The 21,979-nt window shown below is 40.0% G+C and overlaps 11 protein-coding genes across 11 annotated transcripts; 3 read left to right on the top strand and 8 right to left on the bottom strand.

Annotated features, from left to right (window-relative positions):
- Positions 1-120: 120 nt before the first annotated feature.
- On the top strand, positions 121-1,841 carry ATC70_012573 (uncharacterized protein; the record flags this gene model as incomplete). Its single annotated transcript, XM_064831744.1, has 3 exons — positions 121-709; positions 764-926; positions 977-1,841. 3 exons carry the CDS (start codon positions 121-123, stop codon positions 1,839-1,841), a joined length of 1,617 nt encoding a protein of 538 aa, XP_064678024.1.
- Positions 1,842-1,980: 139 nt separating this feature from the next.
- On the bottom strand, positions 1,981-3,049 carry DUS1_2 (tRNA dihydrouridine synthase; the record flags this gene model as incomplete). Its single annotated transcript, XM_064831743.1, has 4 exons — positions 1,981-2,037; positions 2,091-2,348; positions 2,401-2,706; positions 2,759-3,049. The coding sequence occupies 4 exons, from the start codon at positions 3,047-3,049 to the stop codon at positions 1,981-1,983; spliced, it is 912 nt and encodes a 303-aa protein (XP_064678023.1).
- Positions 3,050-5,651: 2,602 nt separating this feature from the next.
- ATC70_012571 (uncharacterized protein) lies at positions 5,652-6,414 on the top strand (the record flags this gene model as incomplete). The annotated part of the gene is made up of 2 exons (XM_064831742.1): positions 5,652-6,002; positions 6,070-6,414. 2 exons carry the CDS (start codon positions 5,652-5,654, stop codon positions 6,412-6,414), a joined length of 696 nt encoding a protein of 231 aa, XP_064678022.1.
- A 327-nt stretch (positions 6,415-6,741) lies between these two features.
- ATC70_012570 (uncharacterized protein) lies at positions 6,742-8,031 on the bottom strand (the record flags this gene model as incomplete). The annotated part of the gene is made up of 2 exons (XM_064831741.1): positions 6,742-7,857; positions 7,921-8,031. The coding sequence occupies 2 exons, from the start codon at positions 8,029-8,031 to the stop codon at positions 6,742-6,744; spliced, it is 1,227 nt and encodes a 408-aa protein (XP_064678021.1).
- A 1,066-nt stretch (positions 8,032-9,097) lies between these two features.
- On the bottom strand, positions 9,098-10,396 carry RPS5_2 (ribosomal protein S5; the record flags this gene model as incomplete). The annotated part of the gene is made up of 1 exon (XM_064831740.1): positions 9,098-10,396. One exon carries the CDS (start codon positions 10,394-10,396, stop codon positions 9,098-9,100), a length of 1,299 nt encoding a protein of 432 aa, XP_064678020.1.
- A 638-nt stretch (positions 10,397-11,034) lies between these two features.
- On the bottom strand, positions 11,035-11,439 carry ATC70_012568 (uncharacterized protein; the record flags this gene model as incomplete). The annotated part of the gene is made up of 1 exon (XM_064831739.1): positions 11,035-11,439. One exon carries the CDS (start codon positions 11,437-11,439, stop codon positions 11,035-11,037), a length of 405 nt encoding a protein of 134 aa, XP_064678019.1.
- Positions 11,440-11,799: 360 nt separating this feature from the next.
- On the top strand, positions 11,800-13,096 carry ATC70_012567 (uncharacterized protein; the record flags this gene model as incomplete). The annotated part of the gene is made up of 3 exons (XM_064831738.1): positions 11,800-11,845; positions 11,908-12,274; positions 12,334-13,096. The coding sequence occupies 3 exons, from the start codon at positions 11,800-11,802 to the stop codon at positions 13,094-13,096; spliced, it is 1,176 nt and encodes a 391-aa protein (XP_064678018.1).
- A 97-nt stretch (positions 13,097-13,193) lies between these two features.
- Positions 13,194-15,073, bottom strand: ATC70_012566 (uncharacterized protein; the record flags this gene model as incomplete). Its single annotated transcript, XM_064831737.1, has 4 exons — positions 13,194-13,612; positions 13,671-14,443; positions 14,497-14,995; positions 15,058-15,073. 4 exons carry the CDS (start codon positions 15,071-15,073, stop codon positions 13,194-13,196), a joined length of 1,707 nt encoding a protein of 568 aa, XP_064678017.1.
- Positions 15,074-15,657: 584 nt separating this feature from the next.
- On the bottom strand, positions 15,658-16,277 carry ATC70_012565 (uncharacterized protein; the record flags this gene model as incomplete). Its single annotated transcript, XM_064831736.1, has 2 exons — positions 15,658-15,792; positions 15,852-16,277. The coding sequence occupies 2 exons, from the start codon at positions 16,275-16,277 to the stop codon at positions 15,658-15,660; spliced, it is 561 nt and encodes a 186-aa protein (XP_064678016.1).
- Positions 16,278-16,296: 19 nt separating this feature from the next.
- Positions 16,297-17,625, bottom strand: ATC70_012564 (uncharacterized protein; the record flags this gene model as incomplete). Its single annotated transcript, XM_064831735.1, has 3 exons — positions 16,297-17,327; positions 17,383-17,427; positions 17,484-17,625. 3 exons carry the CDS (start codon positions 17,623-17,625, stop codon positions 16,297-16,299), a joined length of 1,218 nt encoding a protein of 405 aa, XP_064678015.1.
- Positions 17,626-19,758: 2,133 nt separating this feature from the next.
- ATC70_012563 (uncharacterized protein) lies at positions 19,759-21,515 on the bottom strand (the record flags this gene model as incomplete). The annotated part of the gene is made up of 4 exons (XM_064831734.1): positions 19,759-20,443; positions 20,503-21,044; positions 21,122-21,245; positions 21,313-21,515. 4 exons carry the CDS (start codon positions 21,513-21,515, stop codon positions 19,759-19,761), a joined length of 1,554 nt encoding a protein of 517 aa, XP_064678014.1.
- Positions 21,516-21,979: the final 464 nt, after the last annotated feature.

Here is a 21,979-nt window from a genome sequence, read left to right as displayed (position 1 = left end):
ACTCGTAAATTTGATGCCAAAGGTTGTCCTTTTAAGCCTGCAGTAGTCACTAGATTAACGTGCACTCGGGTGCATTTGAGTTTTGCTTTAATCCACTTCTTTCCTTTTGCATTCATCCCAATGGATTCACTACTTGGCGGGAGGAGCTTTGGAAGAGCAGACGATGACGATGATAAAAAGAAGCGTTACTTCAGTAACGCAAGACGCCATTATAAGCCCTCCAGATCTTCCAGTGCACCATATAACGTATGGCCGAAACGACTTCTGTCCCCTACTAAGGGGATATTCACGCTGATAGCCATTTTCTTTTTCGTATTCTTATTGTATCCTGGCTCCGGCAATCGAAAAAACAACAAGATAGTACTCAAGAACCAACCACTGTACGAAAGGCATGAAAGTACATGCACAGCGACGCTTTGCAATCCTAGTAACCGATGCTCGACTTGGAAACCAAATCAAAAATACGCCTGGTCTGATCTATCAAATGCTGGCGTGTTCCGTGATTTGTCCACTATCCAGTTGAGCGAAGGGTGCCGACTCAAGGTCAAGGTGGAAGGACGAGTGGATGATGGAGAATGGCTGACAATACCAGAAGGACAGACACAGTGCACAGAGTCAGGATACGGTGTCAAGTGTCGCAACTTTGTCGAGATGGATCTGCGAGCTGATATACTGATTGTTGCGCAACAAATGAAGAAGTTGATGAATGGTACATGCATATTGAATTCATGATAAGCGCGTTGCTAACACGCATAGTATATAGACAGATATAGTCAGAGCGAAGAAATTGTGCTGGTTCAACGTGCAATGAAGGAGGAACATTCTCCCAATGTAGACGTATCCATGATCAGTCAGTTTTCAGTCAACAGATTGGATACATTCAAAAAAGCTATCGAGGCATGGACAGGACCCATTTCAGTAGCCATGTATGTACATTAGCACCTGCCTGAATTGAGAGATTAACAAATGCCTATAGATACTTGACACAGTCAACAGACATTGACGATCTCATCAGCTACTTTGAAAACGAAGACAACCTGCAGACTTATTCTCGAGTTACAATCACACTGGTCAAACCCAGTTATCTAGACAACTCGCATTTGGCATACCCTATCAACCATCTCAGAAACATTGCCATCACCGAATCATCTACAGACTACATCTTTGTGATTGATGCTGACTTCACGCCTTCCAGCAATGTATACAGCTTTTTGCGATCTCGTCTTCTTCCCTTCATCATGTATCAAGCTGGAAAAATGCCAGAAACAGCCTGGGTAGTTCCTTGCTTTGCTATCCGTGAAGACTTTAGCGACCTACCGATGCCACAAACGTACAATGAATTACGGCAGCTTGTTGGACGCAATATTGCTTATATCACTGATCCTGGAGCTGGTCATGGACCTACACTAGCGGCAGAAGTTGCCATGGATAGACCCTTCTTGCATGGCAATCCATTGGCCTATGAAGTATGCTTTGAATCACAATGGGAGCCTTACTATGTTCTACATCGTTCAGCACCTTTATACGACGCTCGTTTCAAGAATCAAGGTGGAGATAAGCAATCGCATACATTGCACTTGAATGCTGAAAAGTATCGATTCATGGTACTACGAGAGGTTTTCATGATCCACAAGGATCACTCAGCGTTAGTCTGGCCTGGAGGAGGATTCGAAAAATCGCAAAGAGCAGCTACCAACTGGAATTATTTTGAGGATTTTATGAGGGAAATCGAGTATTTGTATGGCTCAAGTGCTCGATGGCCTCGCGGATGTAGTGCAGAAGCTATCGGTTGGCAAGACCAACGCAGAGATGTGCTTGGTTTGGCAGCAGGTGCTGTGTAGAGCATAGCATTCCCTTTCACTTGTAACATAATATGAAAATTAAAGGAATACCATCAAAGTAGATATGATCTATATATTGCTTTATTCGATTCAAGACCTTTTGGAGCATGTGTACCAGACACAGTCCTTTTTAGAGAAGTTACAGCTGGATGACATTTGCCTTTTTATCGTTTTGGCCAAGATCGCCCAGTCCCCACTATAATCAGATCAGTTAGCTTTGACGTCTAAATACACATCATATACGTTTACATTGTCCTCGATTGTCTTTAACAATGAATAGTGAGTGTATTTTGTCTTGTCCTTATTTGATTTTGATTTAGGATGGAAATCAGGACCAAAAAGAACCGTGAGCACCTTGTTGTTGTCCGAAGCACCATCATCTTCATCGAAGGTCACTACAAACATGGTATTCTGATTGAAGGACTTTTGTTTGATACGTGTAGAGAGGAACTTTTTGAGCCAATTCGAACCGAATTTCATGTTTGTGTCATGCGCATCATTGTCGATCTAAAATAACAGTATCAGTATTGACCACTTCACTGTTCTGCTTGTAACTCACATTAGGCGTATAGAACACAAATTGAGGCACGCTATTGCTAGCAATATCCTTGTCTAGCTGCTTAGAATTGACAATGTTTGCACATCTTTTCTTGTTGCCTGATATGTTCTTGAAGGACATGAAAGGATTATGCTTTCTAGCGTATTTTTCGATATCCATCTTCTTGTTACAGTTACCAGGATAATCCTCTTGATAGGTCTTCCAAGTGATGTCTTTAGCCTCCAAGAGATCTACAATGTTCTTTCGATCAATATTGGACTCATCGTCTTCTTTGGTGCCTTTGGTAGATCCGCTAATCATGGCAATCTGAGTTGAGCGATCAATAAAACGCTTCCTTTTGCGACATATGTGTACTCACATAATTGGGCTGAGAGGGGTGTGTTGTAGCAAGGTAGTTTGTCAACATAATTCCGTTTCCATATTCCTTGTTCAATCCTTGCAAAAATTTGTCCTTGTAGGCCACATCATAGTCTTGATTTTCCATAACGATAATGACGACACGGTCGAAATACTTGCCCTTTTTGATAGATGTTGAAGAGGTAGCAGCAGAAGAAGTGTCATTGGCCTTTTTAGTGGTAGGTAGAGCTAAGCAAGCTTGATGGAATGCGAGTAATACGATTGAGATTACTAATAAAAAAGGAGAGTGCATTTTTGACAGTGGTCTATTTTGCATCAGATTGTGTGAAATGGTGTTCTTATATATTAGATCCATCATAATTTACATGCATAAGCACCATTTAATTATGTGCTACACTTATCAATGCATTATTAGCGGGCTTATCTGTTGATCTCAAGGCACCATCCAGATCAAGTACACTCTTAATTACTACACTTGTCGCTAATTAAGACATCTACGAGTGGTAGGTAGCACTAATAAGCGCAATTGCCTTGAGTTTTGGTATAGCCTCCTTTACTCAGATAACTGCAAATAGCAAGTAATTTGACATTCATGGAGTGTAAACAACACGTGAGGGCACGAGACCTTTCTTAAATTAATGAAGGTTTGCAATTAGCTGGAGCTTTATCGAGTTGTATCAATGGCAAGAGATATGCTCACCATTTTAGTTTTATAGTTTAAGACTTACTCAAGATTGGATTAAATAATATGAATTCAGAAACTGTAGATCCTAAACCCCTATTATAACGTATACAACTGTAAAATATTTGAGCATGGGTTGCCATAAGGAACGAATTGCGACAGCTGAGCAAAATTTGCATGAATTAGCTTTACCAAAATCAATATGCCTCCTATTCGAATTAAAAATTGCACAGGCTACGGAACTACCTTTCCAGAATATTTCAGCTACCAAAAATGTGATTCATGCCGTGTAAATAAGCTCTATAAAGCAATACATAACCAAACTTGACAGCTTTCAAGCCTTCGTATCTTGACATGTAGACCTTTATGATCCACCGGAATGACACCAAACAATTGTACTTGAGTAATAGTAACTTCCTGACACCTTTGCTCAACTTTTTGGGGACTTAAAAAACATGGCCAAAAATCGACCAAAAAGCATGAGGGGTACGTCATGCTTTTCATCGAAAATCAAACAATCGCATTTTTCACCTTGAAAATGAAGACTTTTATTATGGTATGTATTGGATCAAAATGTTTCTCTCGATCCAAAGCAATCTCTGAAACCACTTTTATGAGACTTTCATATGCAAAATATGGCTATTTTCGCTAAAAACCTCATTTCAAATTTTACTAAATTGCTCAATATGTTGATTCAAAGTATTAATTACAGTTAGTACTACTGGAAGCGCCTTGAAAAGTACTCCAAGAGTGTATTAAGAAGCGTAAGGTGATCATCACAGTTTATATAGTCGAATATCATAAAATACATTAAAGGAGTCGAAAATTACGAAATCAGTCCAATCTTGAACAGAAAAGATAAGCTGCGTTTGAATCGATTTTTGCGGGCGGCACTGCTGCTGGCTGGCTCAAATACCTTTCTAACGACGACAATGATGATTACGATGCTGACTAAATGGTGATCATGGAATTGAATTGGCAATTGCTTAGCGCAAATACTTTGTTGGGAAGATTTTCCTCATGAAAGAGTCTTTTGCAACGGCAGTATCTCAAAAAAGTCGCTCTAGATCTTACACAAGCCCTATATTTACTTATGACCAGCTTTATGATGTCGCTATCTTATTAAGTGCATCAGCAGCAGCAAATGGTATGATCGGAAAATGGAGATTGTGGTATACAAATGCTGAATTTTCTTTCACATCATCTCAATAATAAGCTTCGTTTGATATCAGTGTGAGCAAAAAGGGAGCTGAGAAAGATACTTTCTCTCCTCCTTGTGGCTCTAATGTAGCCTTTCTTTTACTAATAATTGATTGTTTAGAATCTATTTGATATACAAAATTTTATTATATCTGATTTAAAATGTCTTTGGCGAGAGCCCCTAGGGCGACGCCGACATCGAGCGTAGCGAGATAGATCGGCTAGTAATTGATATACACACAAAATAATACAATGCCCTAATCAATAGCATTCCTGACCTCATTAAGATCTGCAATAGATTCAGGGGCAAACTTATGGTGTGGTGGATATCTGTATTGCGAATTTGAATGGCCCAAGTATGATGTCAAAAAGAAGCCTCAAATCATTAGTCATTAAACAAACGTTCTAATGAGAATACTGGGATTAGCACCGCTGATAAAGCTTCAATACTGCACCGTCTACACAATTGAGGCGTCGTGAATTTGAATGAGCGTTCATATAACAGTAAGCATAAGTAAGCAATGATAAATAATTAGGTTACACATCTCGATTTTCTGAAGCGCTGTAAAAGGCAGAAGCATATGTAAGTCTCACTAATCCATAAAGAAGCAAAGTACCAGGATTTGTCATGGCGGGCATGTTGTAATCTGTTCGAGTACATAGCAGCATGTCGTTATAATGCGTATGGCACCAAGATGCCGTGCACAGATGCCATCCAACCCAATTGATGTTTTCTCATACGCTCTTGCATTGGAAGTGTAAGATTCAATGAAGATTGAGCATTACACACTTGAAACGAGAGGCGTTGGTTATGTAGTAGATCAGATTGTATAACCATGTGCACAGTTGCTACCCAGGCACTGCTACAGATCCTTTCTCTAATAAGGTCACCGAAAAATGACACAAACATTGAAAGGTTTGAGGCATGGCAGGAGTATAAATACAGAATGAAATTGACAAGTTGCTTTTATTTTATCATCACATCTCTTCTAGACGAAGAACACTTTTAACAATGCGTTTCTCTCTTACTGCTGCTTTTATTGGCGCTGCTGCCATGATCTCCTCCGTCTCTGCTGACTACTACAACCGTCTCAACGTCAAGGATGCTGCCTTTTTGTTTGTTGATCATCAAACTGGTCTCTTGAATTTGGTTCAAGATTACAATCCTGATACCTACTTGAACAACGTGATGGGTTTGGCCGAGTCTGCCAAGTATTTCAAGTCTCCTGTCGTCCTCACTACCTCTCGTGAAGATGGCCCCAACGGTGTCTTGCTCCCTGAACTCAAGGCTTTGTTCCCCAATTCTAGCTACGTTGCTAGACCTGGTCAAATCAATGCTTGGGATTCCGCTGAATTCCGTTCTGTAAGTTTATGAGATCAATGCCTATACCAACACATTCAACTCACCACACTTTGTACTTGTTATATAGGCTGTCAAGAAGACTGGCAAGAAGCAATTGATTATCTCTGGTATTGTCACTGATGTTTGTGTTACTTTTGTTGCTCTTTCTGCAAAGAAGGCTGGTTATGAGGTCTTTGTTGTTACCGATGCTTCCGGTACCTTCAGCGAGGCTGTCCGCGATGCTTCTTGGTTGAGAATGCAACAAGGCGGTATTCAACTCATGAACTGGTTCGGTGTTGCTTGTGAATTGGGTCGCGATTGGCGCAAGGATATCAACGGTATGGCTGCCTTGTTTGCTAAGCGTTTGCCTTCTTATGCTCACATTATGGATTCCTTTGCTGGTGCCCAAGCTGCTGTCAAGGCTTCCTCTTAAATTATTTACAAGACTTAGACTATAAACTTAATTTATTGAACAAATTCTCATCACATTTACACTCATAATTCAATTGTTGAGCATTTGCATGATTACTGATTCCAGAAAATTTTGGACTTTTTTTATTTGAAAAGAGAATGAAGGAGAATATGAGTATATATAAGAAAGATTCAAGCAAAATGACAGAAATAAGTGGTTAAAATAGAGAAAAAATTTACAACATAAAAACAACATGGGATAAGGAAATAGAGAAATCAAGTGAAGAAAACGGTCTAAATGATATGAAAATTAAAAAGATTCTTCATGTATTTTGCATTTCGGATTTCCTTATTGTTGAGCACATTGAACACCGGGTCCAGCACCATGATGATCATCCTCATCCTCATAACCATCATGCATATGAGCAGCATTGCTACCTTGTCTAGAGCTTCTTTGATAAGCATCAGCATCTGCCATAACAACATCCTCAACGTGCTTGTCACCGAATGAAGGGATCTCAGGGCGAGCAGGTAAGATATTTTCAAGTTGAGCAATGTTTTCAGGTGTGGTCCAGTTTGGAGCGGGGAAATCAATGGTGAACTTGACAAAGAGATGTCCACGAGTGTGAGTACGGTAAGCAGGCATACCTTCATTGGGAATAACCTTGAGCTCATTGGGCTTGATAGCCTCACCGGGCAAGATGTTGACCATAAGGACACGATCGTCAAGATGGGGTATAGCGAATTTACCGCCAGCAAGAGCGGTCAAGAGATCAATCTTTGCTTCAAAGATCAAATCATCACCTTGACGTTTAAAGTGGGCATGAGGCTTCTCGTCAATTACAATGATAATATCACCGGGAATAATGTTGGGTGCTTGATCGCCTTCACCAGAGAATGTAATCTTTTGTCCATCACGCATACCCTTATCGATATGCACTTCAAGAATTTTCTTTTCGCCAACAACCTTCTTACCACGACAGCTGGTACAACGATCCTTCTCGTTAATAATCTCACCGGTAGCTTGACAGCTCTCACAAGGAACTTGCATTTGTTGCACCATGGGGCCCATTTGACGAGTGACAAGACGAACACCTTGGCCATTACATGTCTTACACTTTTGGACAGCGCCTTCTTTACCACCCTTACCCTCACACTTGGCACAGAGAATGTGTTTCTGAAGAGCAAGCTTGCTGGTCTTACCATTGTAGAGATCTTCAAGGCTGACCTTCAAAGCGTGCACCATATCCTTTCCACGGCGAGGACCTGAAGGGCCTCTACGTCCACCACCGAAACCACCACCAAAGAGTTGAGAGAAGAGATCTTCAGCATCCATGCCGCCCATACCAGGTCCACCGTTCAAACCTTCTTCACCATACTGATCATACATCTGACGTCTCTCAGGGTCAGAGAGGATTTCATAAGCATGAGAGATTTCCTTAAACTTGTCACCAGCTTCAGGATTCTACATGTTACACTGTTAGTATACTATGCGAAGATATTTTGGCAGTAAATCAATGTTATGTACCTTATCAGGATGATACTTTAAAGCTAGTTTTCTGTAGCTCTTCTTGAGCTCGCTTTCAGAAGCATCAGGGCTGACGCCCAAAACATCGTAAAACTTTGTTTCTCTAACCATGGTTTCGTATAAAATTAAAAGAGGATGTAAAAGGGAATGAAAAGCACAGGAAGAGCCCTCTTTTTAGACCTATTTCTAATCGTTCATTAAAAAAAATTTTCTTTCTACAAGATTCCTGACCTTTCTCTACAGTTCTGATTGGTCAGCAATTGTATCAAAACGCTCTGGTTTTCTGTAGGGATTTGATGTTTGTAATGTGAAATGGCAGGCTTAATTGGCATGGCTGTGAACAGTGAATATGTAACCATCTTGGGTGCCATCTGTATTGCATTGTCACGAATTCAGTGCTTCCTAAAGCTCTCCATCATGTTGAATAGACATGTATGATGGCCCATGTGTGTCACATCTCAACGTATTTCGTAGGACAAAAAGCACCGACAACATATCGCAGCAGAAAATAGAGCATAGCAAGTCAGTGCAATAGCGTCTCAAAAGTTACTAGATATTTCCAGAACTATTTGCACAGCAGTGATTCTCCTCATAGAGACCACCAACTATGTATTACGCAATACAATGGCATCTCTTCATTTCCAATGCTATATTCTACCATTCATGGTATCCAACATTTGATGTGACAAAAACGCCAAACAACACAAAACTACATACGCAGCACTTTACCTCGACGCTAGCATTTGTAGATCTTATCAGTCTATTCACTTGGCTGCAAAGAGTCTGCTGCTTATATACATTTGACATTTCATGTTGATTGCATAAGTTTTGTGAATGACAACAACTATCTACATTATGGAATCTCAGAGTGCAATGCTGACATGGCTGGACATGTTGGATTGAATACGCAACATTTAGACAAACAGGGTGCTAGATGTTGAAGCCTTGAAGTACATCCTTCTTGGCAAAATCAGCAGCATTTGATTCCTATACACTATTTTCAGAAATTATTGGGACATTTTTAAAAAAAATTGGTACTAATTCTGAATAAATATTGGGTCTATTTATAATTAAATTTGGGACAAATCTTGAACTATTTTGGAACACTTGCCTAATTAATATTGGGACACTTATAAAAAAACATTGAGACATTTTCAGAGAAAGTAAAATTCATTTATTACAATGGCTCTTTCGCCAAACAAACATCGAATTTCTTAACAGAGTAGCGAGCAGAACCTTCAAGATCACTGTACAATACATCATTGCATGCATCGGTAATCCTGGTCGAAAGTGTTTCAGTTTTTAAGAGCCTCTCCCTCTTGAGTTTACTCTTGACCACATGCCAGAATTGCTCAATAGGATTAAGCTCAGGGGAGTATGGTGGGAGGTAAACACATCTGTAACCTCGCTGAATGATATACCTCTCGATATCCTTGGCTGTATGGATGGGTGCATTGTCCATAACAAGATAAAAATCTTTGAATTGCTCATGCTGGTCCATGATATCAATCGTTTTCGCAATAAAGTTAAAGTAGTGGCCAGTTACAGTACCCACAGTTGTTGTTGCTTTTCCAGAAGAAGTGCCAGCTAACTTTCTTTTCTTGTTGGATGTTCCAGGCAACCTCACTTGAACATTCAACACTCCCCATACGCTAGTTGCGCCAATAATAGTGGTAGTTTTCGCTCTTGTTTGAGGTACAGGCACTTCAGCTCGAGTTCCTTTCTCTGACCAAGCCATTGTTCGCTTCAAGTTAATATGGAAAGCTGACTCATCAATGAAAACACAGTTGGACATGTAATCCATGTCGGTTTGGCTCCATTTGACTACCCAGTCGTACCGGTTTTGAATGTTTTCAGGCGAGTTTCTTTCTTTGGAATGGAAATGAGCTTTCTTGAAAGTCAAGGCAAGATCATTGGTCATGTAGTTGTAAATAGTCGTTTGGCTGATAGTCAAACCCGAGAAAGCCTTAACAAGACTCTCATGAGCTTGTTCGATTGTTACTGATGGATTATCTTCAAATTCTAGTTTTAGGTGCTTCGTATGGTCTTCGTTCAAAATCTTTGGTCGACCTGCTCTCTTAACTGGCTCTTCATCGTCCTCAATTTCTTTGTTAACCTTTTTTTGATCCTTTGCGTACCATCTGTAAGCGGTTGTTCTTGATATATGGCCGTGCGCTTTCCAAGCTTGATTAGGATTCATGCCATGGTCGTAGATAAGGATAAAAAATCTTGCCTTGTCTTTGTCTGTGTAGCTGTTATATTCAGTCTTGGGCACATTTTTCTTATTTTTAATCTTTTTCTCTTTTAGTGCGGTCAATTCTCTTTCAGGTGGCTTCCTATCAACATAAGTATTGTAGTTGGTAATGTCACCGAGAGGGAAGGCTTCGTTGTCTACATCCATTTCAACAGCTTCGTTTCCATGCCCATCGACTGGAGCATTTATTCCGTCTTCGTAGTAAATTCTGATATCTGACATTTTATGAATAACGAAGAAAGCGACTATGATTTCATCTCAAATCCCATTTAGTTTTGTCTCATTATAATTTCGAAAAGTGTCCCAATATTAATTAGGCAAGTGTTCCAAAATAGTTCAAGATTTGTCCCAAATTTAATTATAAATAGACCCAATATTTATTCAGAATTAGTACCAATTTTTTTTAAAAATGTCCCAATAATTTCTGAAAATAGTGTATGTCATGTCTAGTTTGGGTGAATATTTCCACGTGCAACGCGAGTTTTGAAACAAATCTTGGATCAAATGAGGGGCAACTGTGAAAAAGTAGCGTTTGGTCCTGAAAAATTGGATTAATAATCCTGGCAAACGTTTAGTTATGGACCTCCGATCATGTTGTGTTTCACAAATATCGTTGATTGATGCATATGTCCCCCCCCCCAATGTTCGCATCTACAAGAGCAACACTATGACATGGTTCTAGTACAGGCCTCGTTCAATATACTAGAGCCAATTTTAGGTGCTATCAATTGTGCAAATAATCCACAGATCGGATTTCAAAATGACATTTAGAGAGTATTGCCTGAATTTACAAAAAATTGCAAACCAAATGCTACAGGTTATAGTACATGTCAAAGACAAAATTTATTCAAATTGAATGATTATGATTGCTCTTTAGCAAGTTCTAAACGCTCAGCAACTAGTCTCTCGACAGTAGAAATATCAGGACGACCAAGAACAGCTAATTTGCGATCCCAGTCAATGACAAAAGGCCTTTCGAGAAGGCTAGGGTCGGCTTGAATGATCTCATAAGCTTCTTCAAACGAGTTGGCCTTGTCTTGAGCTTCAGGGCGGAGCAAGTAGTTCCAGGGTTTAGTAGAGGCTTCTTTTTTGGTTAATCCGAGATACTCTGACAAGACTTGGAGCGTCTCGGTAGAAGGAGGGCTGATATGGTATTCAATGACATCCAAATCATAGTTGGAATCATGCTTATTGTCCTTCAAACATGCGACACTGCGCTTGGATTTGGTGCAATTGGGGTTATGAAATACAGTTAACTTTGGCATTTCTAATGGTGTTTGAAAGAGAAAGAGGGATACGTTTGTTAATCGCTGAATCTTTGATTTTATCTCTTTTCTGTGGGAGGAGTATACCAAGTTTAAAAATACTTCTTTCCTCCCCCCCCCCCCACAAAAAAAAATCTTGACTTAATAGGCATGTCTGATCTATTTGAATGATCTCTCTTCTTCTTCTTTCTTTTCTTTTCTTTTCTTTATCTTTATCTTTATTTTATCATGTCCACATCAGATTGCTACAAAAGTGACACTTGCAAAGAAGCGCATTGCATTGAAAGGACCTCTGTTTGCTACAGGTCGGTTGACTGCAACTTCGATTATTGCGTTGATCCAGCTACAAATGAATATCAAATGATGGCAGCTGAAGGCTCTGATAGTGGTGCACCAAACGAAACAGGTATAGCCAGCACACTGTGTTCTTATAATTATGAATTGCCGTATATTTACCTCTCACTATAGCCTTGATCCGGCGTTTGGGATTTCTTGATCGCTTCTTGGTTGTGTGGATTCTGCTCGCTATGATTATTGGTGTCATCATCGGTGTCTTTGCTCCTAATGTGCAAGAATCGTTTGAAACTGTACAATTTGGGTCTGTATCTGTACCCATTGCTATCGGTTTGCTCGTCATGATGTATCCTGTTCTCTGCAAAATTCAATATGAGCGTCTTCACATCATTTTGCAAGATCAACATATTTGGATTCAAATATTGGTATCTATTGTCATCAACTGGATTATTGGCCCCATCGTTATGACAGCCCTCGCTTGGGCTTGTTTGCCAGATTTGCCAGGATTTCGCACAGGTGTAGTCATGGTGGGGCTAGCAAGGTAAGTTGTACATACAGTCGAGTGTGATACATAGCCCTGACATAATACATACTGTTTAGATGTATCGCTATGGTGCTCATTTGGAACACATTGTCTGGTGGTGATTCAAACTACTGCGCTATCTTGGTTGCTATCAATTCTATCCTTCAAATTGCCTTGTTTTCGCCTTATGCCGTGTTTTTTATCAACACCGTGCCGTCTTGGTTTGGTGCACCTCAAGACACAGCCATCAACGTTGACGTTTGGCCAGTAGCACAATCTGTGCTCATCTATCTTGGTATTCCACTGGTTGCAGGATTCATCACTCGCTTCTCATTGCGCTGGCTGAAGGGTGACAAATGGTATAACGAGACGTTTTTGCCCCACTTTGGTCCCTTGAGTCTCGTTGGTTTGATTTACACCATCATTGTCATGTTTGCTAATCAGGGCCATCATATCATTGACAATATCGGCTCAGTCTTCCGTGTCGCCGTGCCTCTGTTCTGCTACTTTATCATCATGTTCTTCATCCCTTTCTTTGTTCTCAAGATGGTATTCCATTTTCCCTATGAGCTTGTGGCCACTCAGTCGTTTACAGCTGGTAGCAACAACTTTGAGCTGGCCATTGCCGTTGCTGTTGGCACATATGGCATCAATTCAGAGCAAGCATTAGCCGCCACTATAGGTCCCCTCATTGAAGTGCCTGTTCTTGTGATCCTTGTGTACGTTACGCTCTATTTCAAAAAGAAACTGGATTGGAAGAAAAACCACCCTGATGTAGAATCTGTCCAGCCTGATGTTGCCTTAAGCGATGCTAAAGAAAAGTGTTGTAGCAAGCAGTAAAAACGAATCCATATTGAACTTTTTTTTTATATATATAATAAAAGATTGAATTTACAGACGGGCTATTGACATTTACAATTTACAAAGAATAAGGTGTTTAGTTGCTGGTAGAGGAGGTGGCATTAAAGTAGTCGTACAAGCTGGTTGATCGTTTGACAAGCCATTCTCTAACGCCCATACTGAAATTGGTAGGCAAGGGGCCATTCACGCCATCAGAAAATGAAACGGATGACACGTCTATTCCATCTGCGTATTTGAGGAATGCATTTGAACCAAGACGAGGCAAAGACTTGTCCCAAACGACATCTTCATTCAAAAACGTCATCAGGTCATCAATACGGGGGTTCATTATGTCTGGATTCACCAAACCAGCTGTGTAGTTGCGAATCAAATTATCAAATTCACGTCTAAACTTGGGTACAGCAAGCATGCGAGTGGCTAAAGGCGTCGAATTGAAGCCAGGGAATGTGGTGTAGTCGCCGGCAAAGAGATTCTGCATTTGACCGCCGGATGTACCTACCCATAACAATGTTAGGCGTATGATCAGTGTTAGATAGCGCGAAGAGCCACTTACCTAGGGTCAAATCAAAATCTTGAGCACTGAATACTAGTCTCTCGTTCTCGCGATCATCGTACAAGATGTAGTTGTTGTGAACACCGAGATAGCCGTCCATGCTAGAAGTGATGATTTCAAATGCTAGACCACGCAAAAAACTTGTAACATCAATCTTTTCCTCCCAGAGTGGGATGACAGAATCACTGACTGTTGTGTTTTGCTCCGAGAGAAACTTAGTAAAATCCATGACACGAGTATAATTGACAGTACCAGTAGCAGGATCTTCTTTGGCAGGATAAGGAAGGCTATAAAGTGTGGCATTATCACCGAGATAGGATAAATCAGACTTGACAGTAGTGGCGGTGTTGTTTGCCAAGTCTTCTGCAGTAGTTGTGGCAGTGGTGGTGGCATTGTCCAACTTTCCGTTAGCAGTGCAAACAAATAGAGCGCCTTGGTTAGCATCCTTCTTTCCGTTGTTGAACTCGTTGCGAACCCAGGGAGACTTGAAGTTCTCGGCAAAAGCAAAGAGACCCACTGCTTGATTATTGATGAATACGCGAACATAACTGATTTTCGTGGTGGGAAGGCCAATCGATTCGGCAATTTCAGATACAAGTTTCTCTCTCATATAGGAAGCATCAGTACTCATGGCTCTCAACTTGAAGCGACGGTAACTGTAGAGGTCACTGCCCTTTGGGAGCTTGACCTTGTAGGCTACTTTGTCCAAATACCGTGTACTAAAACCACCTATAGCAAATTCAACATTTTCTATCGTTTGAATGTCATTTGGGCTGTCATGAACAGATTAGTTTCAAGTAATTTACGTCGATAAGTATCCATTTACCTAATATATGTCATTTTCATTCCTTCGACACTCATGTCAAGCTGTTGATGAGCATGAATATAGTCAATAGCTGTTTGGTTTCCAGTGAAATGAATGGTTGGGATCTCGCCCTCGATATGAATCTTGGAGTCAATGCGGTCAATGATAGGGAGAGGATCCAAAATACGAGGAAGTTGAGTCAAGTTCATAGAGTTCCATGATCTACCAAAGTACTCGTTCAATGTGCTGTCTTCAGTAACGGGGCTTCGAGTAAAATTCTCTCTTTCAAGGACATGTGTATTGTTTTTTTCCAGAATAGCGTATTGATAATTTGTAGTGGCAATGGGTGCTTGGCCAGTGTGAAACAAAGACGATGATTCACTGACAGAAGTCAATGGATATACATTCTCGTCAACAATGACAGCGAGAGTCTGATTATCAGGGACAAGAGAGACAACCTTGTACGTAATGTTGGAAGACGCAGCAACAGAGGTAATGCCGGCAAATAGTAATGTGAGGGCTATAGTGTATGCAATTATGAGTTTCAGTGCAACAATCGCAACTGGAGTGTATTATTTGTACCTGAAGAGATTTGCATGTTGTAATGGCAGGAGAAATGATGAAACTAAAATGCCAAATGCTTTTGGTCACCTTTTATATAGGAAGAATCAAGACTTTTCCATGTTGTTTCGTCCTTTACTGCATTTCAATTTAGCAACCACTTGGCACATGGCAAAGCCTCTCTTGAAGGTATGTAATCCTAGAGTTTGGATGATGTACCTTGTATACTCTTTGCTATGGTTAAATTCCTGTAGATCAAGCATTGTTATTTCTGTCAACTATCACCACGACCATTCAAAACGATAATGCCTTTCTCTTATGGTTCCAATGATCCTGAATGTTGCAAATGAGGATACTGTCGGAATATGGAACATGATTTTAGTGGTGATTCCATGGCCTTTTGTGTTTACCCGAAATTGAGGAACACTCTGGTTTTAGTACCAGATGATTGCACCTTCCAAGCAGTGGCCAAGAAATCCATAAAATCCATACCCCTACCCCACTGGGCTAGAAAATTCCACATACCACATTTGGCCTCATCATAACAACGAGGATTCAAGCTCTTAACTCCAGATGTTTATTGGTAAAATAAAAGAAAAAATACAATGGATGAAAAGCAAACTACCACATGGAACATTTTGTTTCTGGATTCATTGGGCTGCCAGCAGGGCAATTGAATGTATTTGCAAATTCAACGCTGTTTTGAAAAATACCATTAACACGAAAGTTTGGAGGTGAGTGCGTATCCACATAGATCTTTAAGAGAGTATTATTAGCATCGATTCAAGCCAATTAAATCATCAACACCATCTTACCGAAAACTGAGCAACTTCGTCTCTTTGCTTGCTACACCAAGAGCGACCAAGGTTGACAAAATATAAAGCTTCAGGAGACATGTTCTCTAAACCAGGCAACTTTTGCTCTTGTTTGTTGAGCCTCTTGTAAGCAGCTATTGAGAGTTTCCCGCCACCGTTGTCAGCCAAGTTTTCAGCCAAGGTCAATGCGCCATTGACATTGAGAGTTGAATTGTTGGGACCAGCAACAGCGAATTTGGAATATTGATCAATAAAGCATTTCGTCTTTTCTTCAAATTGAGCAGCAGTGGCTCTTGTCTGATTGTCAAGCCAGTCAATTTGACTCAAGTGATCAGTCCACGTCTCATGAATGTTGGCCAAGAAGGATTCTACCTTTTGACGTTCTGCTTCGCCACCGAATCTCTTGAGAACAAAGCATCTGCCCATAGAGTTGGATATGCCTTCACTAACAGCATCGGTGCAGGTCTTCCAGCGAGGTTTTGCAGCTGTTGTACCACTGGAGATGACACTCTTCAGCTCTTCTTACAGCTTCCCGGGTTGAACTGTCCAAGGTAAAGGCTACATTGGTGACATAGTTGATGATACAATAGTTTTGCAGTGTTCTTTCCGTGACATTGCCACTGAAAAGCAAGGCGTCGAGTCTTTCAAAGTACGGCGTAGCGCGAATAGTGACATTGTTATCGGGAACCTCTTCGCCACTGGGTAACAGAGATTCAATGAGAGAAGTCCAGTCGACGTATGAGTTGTTTGCTTGAAAATCAGGCAGCTTGACAGGGTTATAGGTGACACTAGGATCTCGCAGTTCTTCAGCTTTCATGGAGATGTTGGCCAGCTTTGCTTCAAAGTCAATGAATCTGTCAACAGAAACAGCAATCCTTTCGTCAGACCATCGTGTGAAGTTGTACTTTTGGCTCTCTGTATCACGCAAGGTAGCATCTAATGTCCCATTGGAGTAGCTTCCAAGAACCTTTGTCAAAATGTCAGTTAAACCAGATTTGTAAACTGTTAATGTTTCAGGGATTTCATAGTACTCCTTTGAAGGCAATCCAGTTTTGACTTGATCAAAATAGATGATGTTCATATCAGGGTTCTTGTTATCAGCTCCAACAAAAAGTGTGCTAAGCGCAGGAATAGAGAGTGAACTGAGTCGACTCAGGGCTTGAGTGAATGAGGGCACAGACTGGTTTGAAAACACTTGCGCATCATTACTGACGGGGAACAGCACATTCTCAAATTTGGCGACGTCTTGATAAATGGGAGTAGGTCCTAACGCATCAATCTCATCTGTATTCATACACACATTGTAGTACTTTTGCATGGTTTCAAAGTTTTCCTTGTCAGCGTCTTCTTGATCCTCTCGATGGAGGCCTTCGTCTGAACCGGTAAGATCTTTATACAAATTGTCGTAAGTGCCTTCCAAGATGGATCGCATTATCTCCTGGTTAATATCAAGGGCGGTTTTCTGTGACCCAATAACTACGGTATAGCTTTAGAACCAAATGGTATGTGTCAATGTAAGTGAAACACTTACTGACTTCATCGTCTGGAATAGTGGCATTTGCAAGCCAACCTCCACCTAGATTAATAAAATACGATTAGCAAGTATATCATACCAGATCAAGCCTGAATTACAGGTATATTGATAGAAATCAGAGCATGGATCTACATTGAGATCAAGATCAGCCATAATAGCATTGGCCAATATGGTGCATTCTGGCGTGGAGCACACTGTAATGTTACTAGTACTATTAGATAGAGAAGTGTTGGTTGCCATTTCTCTCTATTTTTTTTGTGTAAAAAGTACAAGTGATGAGGTAAATTCCACACTCTTTTTATAGAAGATGATGTGGCGCATTATGTAATTAGATTTGGATGAAAGTCAAGTTTCCTGCACATTCATTTTTGGTATACAAAATCTAATTTATTCTCGGTTAGATTTTGCTCAACCTTTCTTCATTTTCTGCATGGAGGCAAACAGAATGTTGCAAATACCAACATGTGGCAATTTCTTTTGGTAGAAATAGAAACTTGCTCTGTTAAAATGCTAAATAGCGCTCGAGTTTTACGTAGTGCGTGTACCCAATGTATATGTCATTGTTGTTCTCTTGGAATCTTGGTCAACTTGTGTTATGCTGAAGTATCCTTGATTTGACGCTTTGATTTTACCTTGTGCAAATGTATGTACATCACCAGGCATCTCTACAGTGCCTATTAATGAGGCTTACAAATAGCATTGCGTAGCCTTTTTCTTTCAATGACGAATACAAATTACAGAATCAAATTTGTACTAGTGTATGGTATAGCTAAGCGATATCATTCATTAGCAACCGCCACAATAAAAATAAAAACGGAAAGCATTTATGGAAGTATCGATTGTGCTATTGTTTATTCTGAGCGCTTCAAAACCATACAGTTAGATTGTCAGTAGTTACATTGAATTACTATGCTTTTACCCAAGAACGTATAATTTGACATCATCATACCATAATACATTTATGGCCTGCAGACGCTTTCAAAGCCTCAAAGAGGAAAGACGTTGATTTTACAAGTATTTCGGTGGGCTGGCGGTATTAAATATAGGCTTTTAAGAAAAATTGCATAATAGCTAACAAGACTACTATGTTATTTTCTACTTACTTTCCATTAGCTTCATAATTAGAAAGGGCATTGAGTCTGCCAGCCGGCCCCACTAGCTACCAGAATTAATTTCAACTCAGACTCTCAGTCTACGCCAGATTGGCCAAAATTTGACAACTTTTCGACTTGATCAAACTATTTTGCCCAGTTCAACTATAAGAATATGATTATCATTCCATGCTTCTTTAAGCTTTCTTGGAGCGCTTTTCAAGGTGCATCCAATAATACCAAATAAGATGGATGTTTTGAATAAACTTATTGAGCAATTTATGGAAATATGAAAAGAGGTTCTTGGCTAAAAAGTCAAAATTTTACATACCAAAGTACCACAAAAATGATATCAGGGATTACGTTAGATCAATAGGAGCATTTTGATTCAATATTTACCATAGTAAAAGTCTTCATTGTCAAGGTCAAAAACGCGATCGTTTGATTTTCGATGAAAACCATGAGGAGTACCTCATGCTTTTTGGTCGAATTTTGTCCATATTTTTTTGGTCCCCAAAAAGCTGAACAATAGGGGCAATAAGTAACTGCCAGATGAGAGCAATTGTTTGGTGCTATTCTGACAACCTAAAACAGACTTGAACGCGAGAAAACGCAGCTCAAATGCTCCCAAGTTTCGCTGTATCAGGTATACCGAGGACTAGAAAGAGAAGGTAAAAGTACGCTACTTGCTTGTATAAGAAGTGCCTACATGTATACAGATGTGGAATATCATATGAAAGTCAGGTCCACAGGTAATATAAAGGCTCTCATGTGTAAGTGGAGGATAAAAACAAAAGTAGCAGTATTTTGATAAGATGAGCAAGGACAAAACTGTATGGATTCTTTATTTTTCATGCCAGTTATCCCCCATGCTAAATTGGCAAAATCTGGTAATAAAACCAAAATCAAGCGAATATATGCAGAAATAGGTTTGCAAAGTATATGGGTCCAGTTGGAGATGTAAACCCTTAATAGCATCTTCTTACAGTTGCTTATTAAAACATCGAAACATATCCTATACTGTGATGGAAATTTACAGATATAAGCTATTCCTTCCATTTTATATCAAATATTTGATTCTATTATATAAGGATGCTATACTCCATCGACGGAGCTGATACATTCGAGAGCTTCACTTTGCTTTCTCGTTGTGCTTTTTATGACACATCAAGTCATAGGTCTAACGTGAGTTATCAGCTCTTGACATATTCCTGAAAACTGCAGAAATCAAAATAATAACTGGTTTATTCCATTGTAAAGCTATACTACATCATTTTCTTTGTTATGGGGTTTGAGTTGCAGTGCAGATCAAATTATACAGCAGCTGGTTCTCCATGTTGACTACATTTCGACTCGAGTAGCTTGTCCCTTGATTATGACAAGTGGTCTCTTCAGTGCCTAAACGATGTACATCCCAGAGGAACATATTATCAAAAGAACGAACAAGGTCGCGCACTGTGTTACTAAATGTCAAACTACGGCCTGTATTCCAAGAGGAAGTGTAAAGGGTGCCACAGCAAAAGTATTGAGGAGTGCGTACAATGATAGGCTGTGTTGGATATACATGTCGTACATTGATCAGCATCTCTTGGAACGCCTCTGCAAATTCGTTGGGTGATACTTTCAGTGCCTGAATGTCGTCATTGCCAAGTCCAACAATAACAAGATCTGCCCTTGTAGTGGTATTTGTGGTGGTATATCTCTCCATTCGCTCCAAAATAGGCTGATTGTTGGCTGTCAGACTACCAGCAACATTGTTGTAAAAAAACTTGGCGTCAATATCCCATGCATTGTCTAATTCTAAAGGCACATGAGGATCTGTCACCCAAGGATATTTAGCTGGATCTTCTCCGTTATCGTTGCAGATGCATGCGGATTGCTTTTGTCTTGAAGATTTACTCAGGACCTTGGAAATAGCTTCTACGTCGCACCATTTGCTACCATCGAAATCAATAGCCTTCAAATTTCTGTTGAACAGTATGGATTAGCCAAGCTTAAATGACTTCTAGTTCCACCACCAATTTACCTTCTAAGATTGTTATCAGCCCACACATGCACTGTCCTTGTGCCGAGACAAGCAGCTGCTTGACCTGTGCTCTTAAACTCCAGCTGACAGGTATCAGGAACAAATACTTTCCCGTTATGGAGGAACTCCTTCTGGTTGTTTTCAAACATGGTATAGATAGATCTGCTGTTGGAGCTCTTGAAGATGGTGGCATTGACCCAGCTTCCTCGAAGATCAGTATCGCTTTGGCACGTGGGTAGCGTTGTTGGGGTCTCTGATTTGGCCACTATCAGGTAGTTCTGGGACCGAAATCTATATGGTTTGTAGCTATGTAAAATGGGTGCCTCCCAAAAGTAGGATCTGTATTCATCGACTGCATCTAGTTTGTAGGTATCGGCATGGTTGAATCTGACAGGGGCAAAGTAGGCGTTTGTCTGTGTCTTGTGGGCTTGCAGTTCGATGGTGATTTTGGTGGAGTTGCCAGTTGCAAATAATGCGATGCTATCTTTGGTGCCAAGATGATCTTCATCTTTGATCGAGGATTGAGCTGGTGTAGGACCAAGCTAAATAAATAAATATATATATATATATATCAATATAATCTAGCGCTTTAGCTTCTGCAAGACATAGCCACTCTTACCAATACAACCACGCAGATTTCGTCACCTTGCTCAATATACACATTTCCCTTGGTAAAAGTGCCATCTTTTCTCATGAACATGGTTTTATCAGCCCACCCATCCCAGTACATTCTGTCGCCGGCTCTTTTTATAAAAGGAAATGTGAATTAATGGTTTGCAACAGGATACATGGTTAGTATTTGTTATTTACAGCCACAAGATGTCAACTTTATCGCATGCATTTTCTACCCTTTCCACTTTGTTGTTTTGCTCTGCCAAATTGACGGTTCCTGAGGCATGTAATGTAGATGATGGCGGTGTATATACAATGTAGAATGCTGTAAAGAAAGACGCAAGTATCAAGGTGATGATGAGCAGCAGCTTATTTTCAGTGTATGGTGGTGATGGCTGCATCTCTCTCCTCTAAAAAAAAAATATAGCGATACACTTTTGGAAAGGAAAGAAAGAAAAGCGAAACAAAAAGAACTAATATAAAAAGAAGGGAGACGATCTTTTTCATAAATTTGTATTACATCAAAACACTGACAAAAGTTTATTTTTGGATCATCATCGTCTTTACTGCCTTTTTATTTGTATGGAAGCTGCGGATTCCTTTGGTGTGCATCAAGAGCTGGTATTGGCATCAAGTCAATCAAGCCAAATTGCATTTGCGCAATCCTTCAATTCCATACAAAATGAACATCAGCAAGCTGGTAATCTCATTTTTTTTTTTTTTTTTTTTTTTTTTTTTTTGTAGATCATTTCCCTTTAACCCCAATTTCCACGCACTAATCAAATCCATGAAAAATGAAAAAAAAAAAAAATTAAATAATTCTATTATTTATCATCTATCTACAAATGTGTAATGGTGTATATAT

The sequence above is a fragment of the Mucor velutinosus genome (genome assembly GCF_035048745.1).
Source record: "Mucor velutinosus strain NIH1002 chromosome Unknown tig00001569, whole genome shotgun sequence".
NCBI classification, from domain to species: domain Eukaryota; kingdom Fungi; phylum Mucoromycota; class Mucoromycetes; order Mucorales; family Mucoraceae; genus Mucor; species Mucor velutinosus.
The sequence above is the reverse complement of the archived record's forward strand: the minus strand, read 5'-3'. Positions and strand labels throughout refer to the sequence as shown.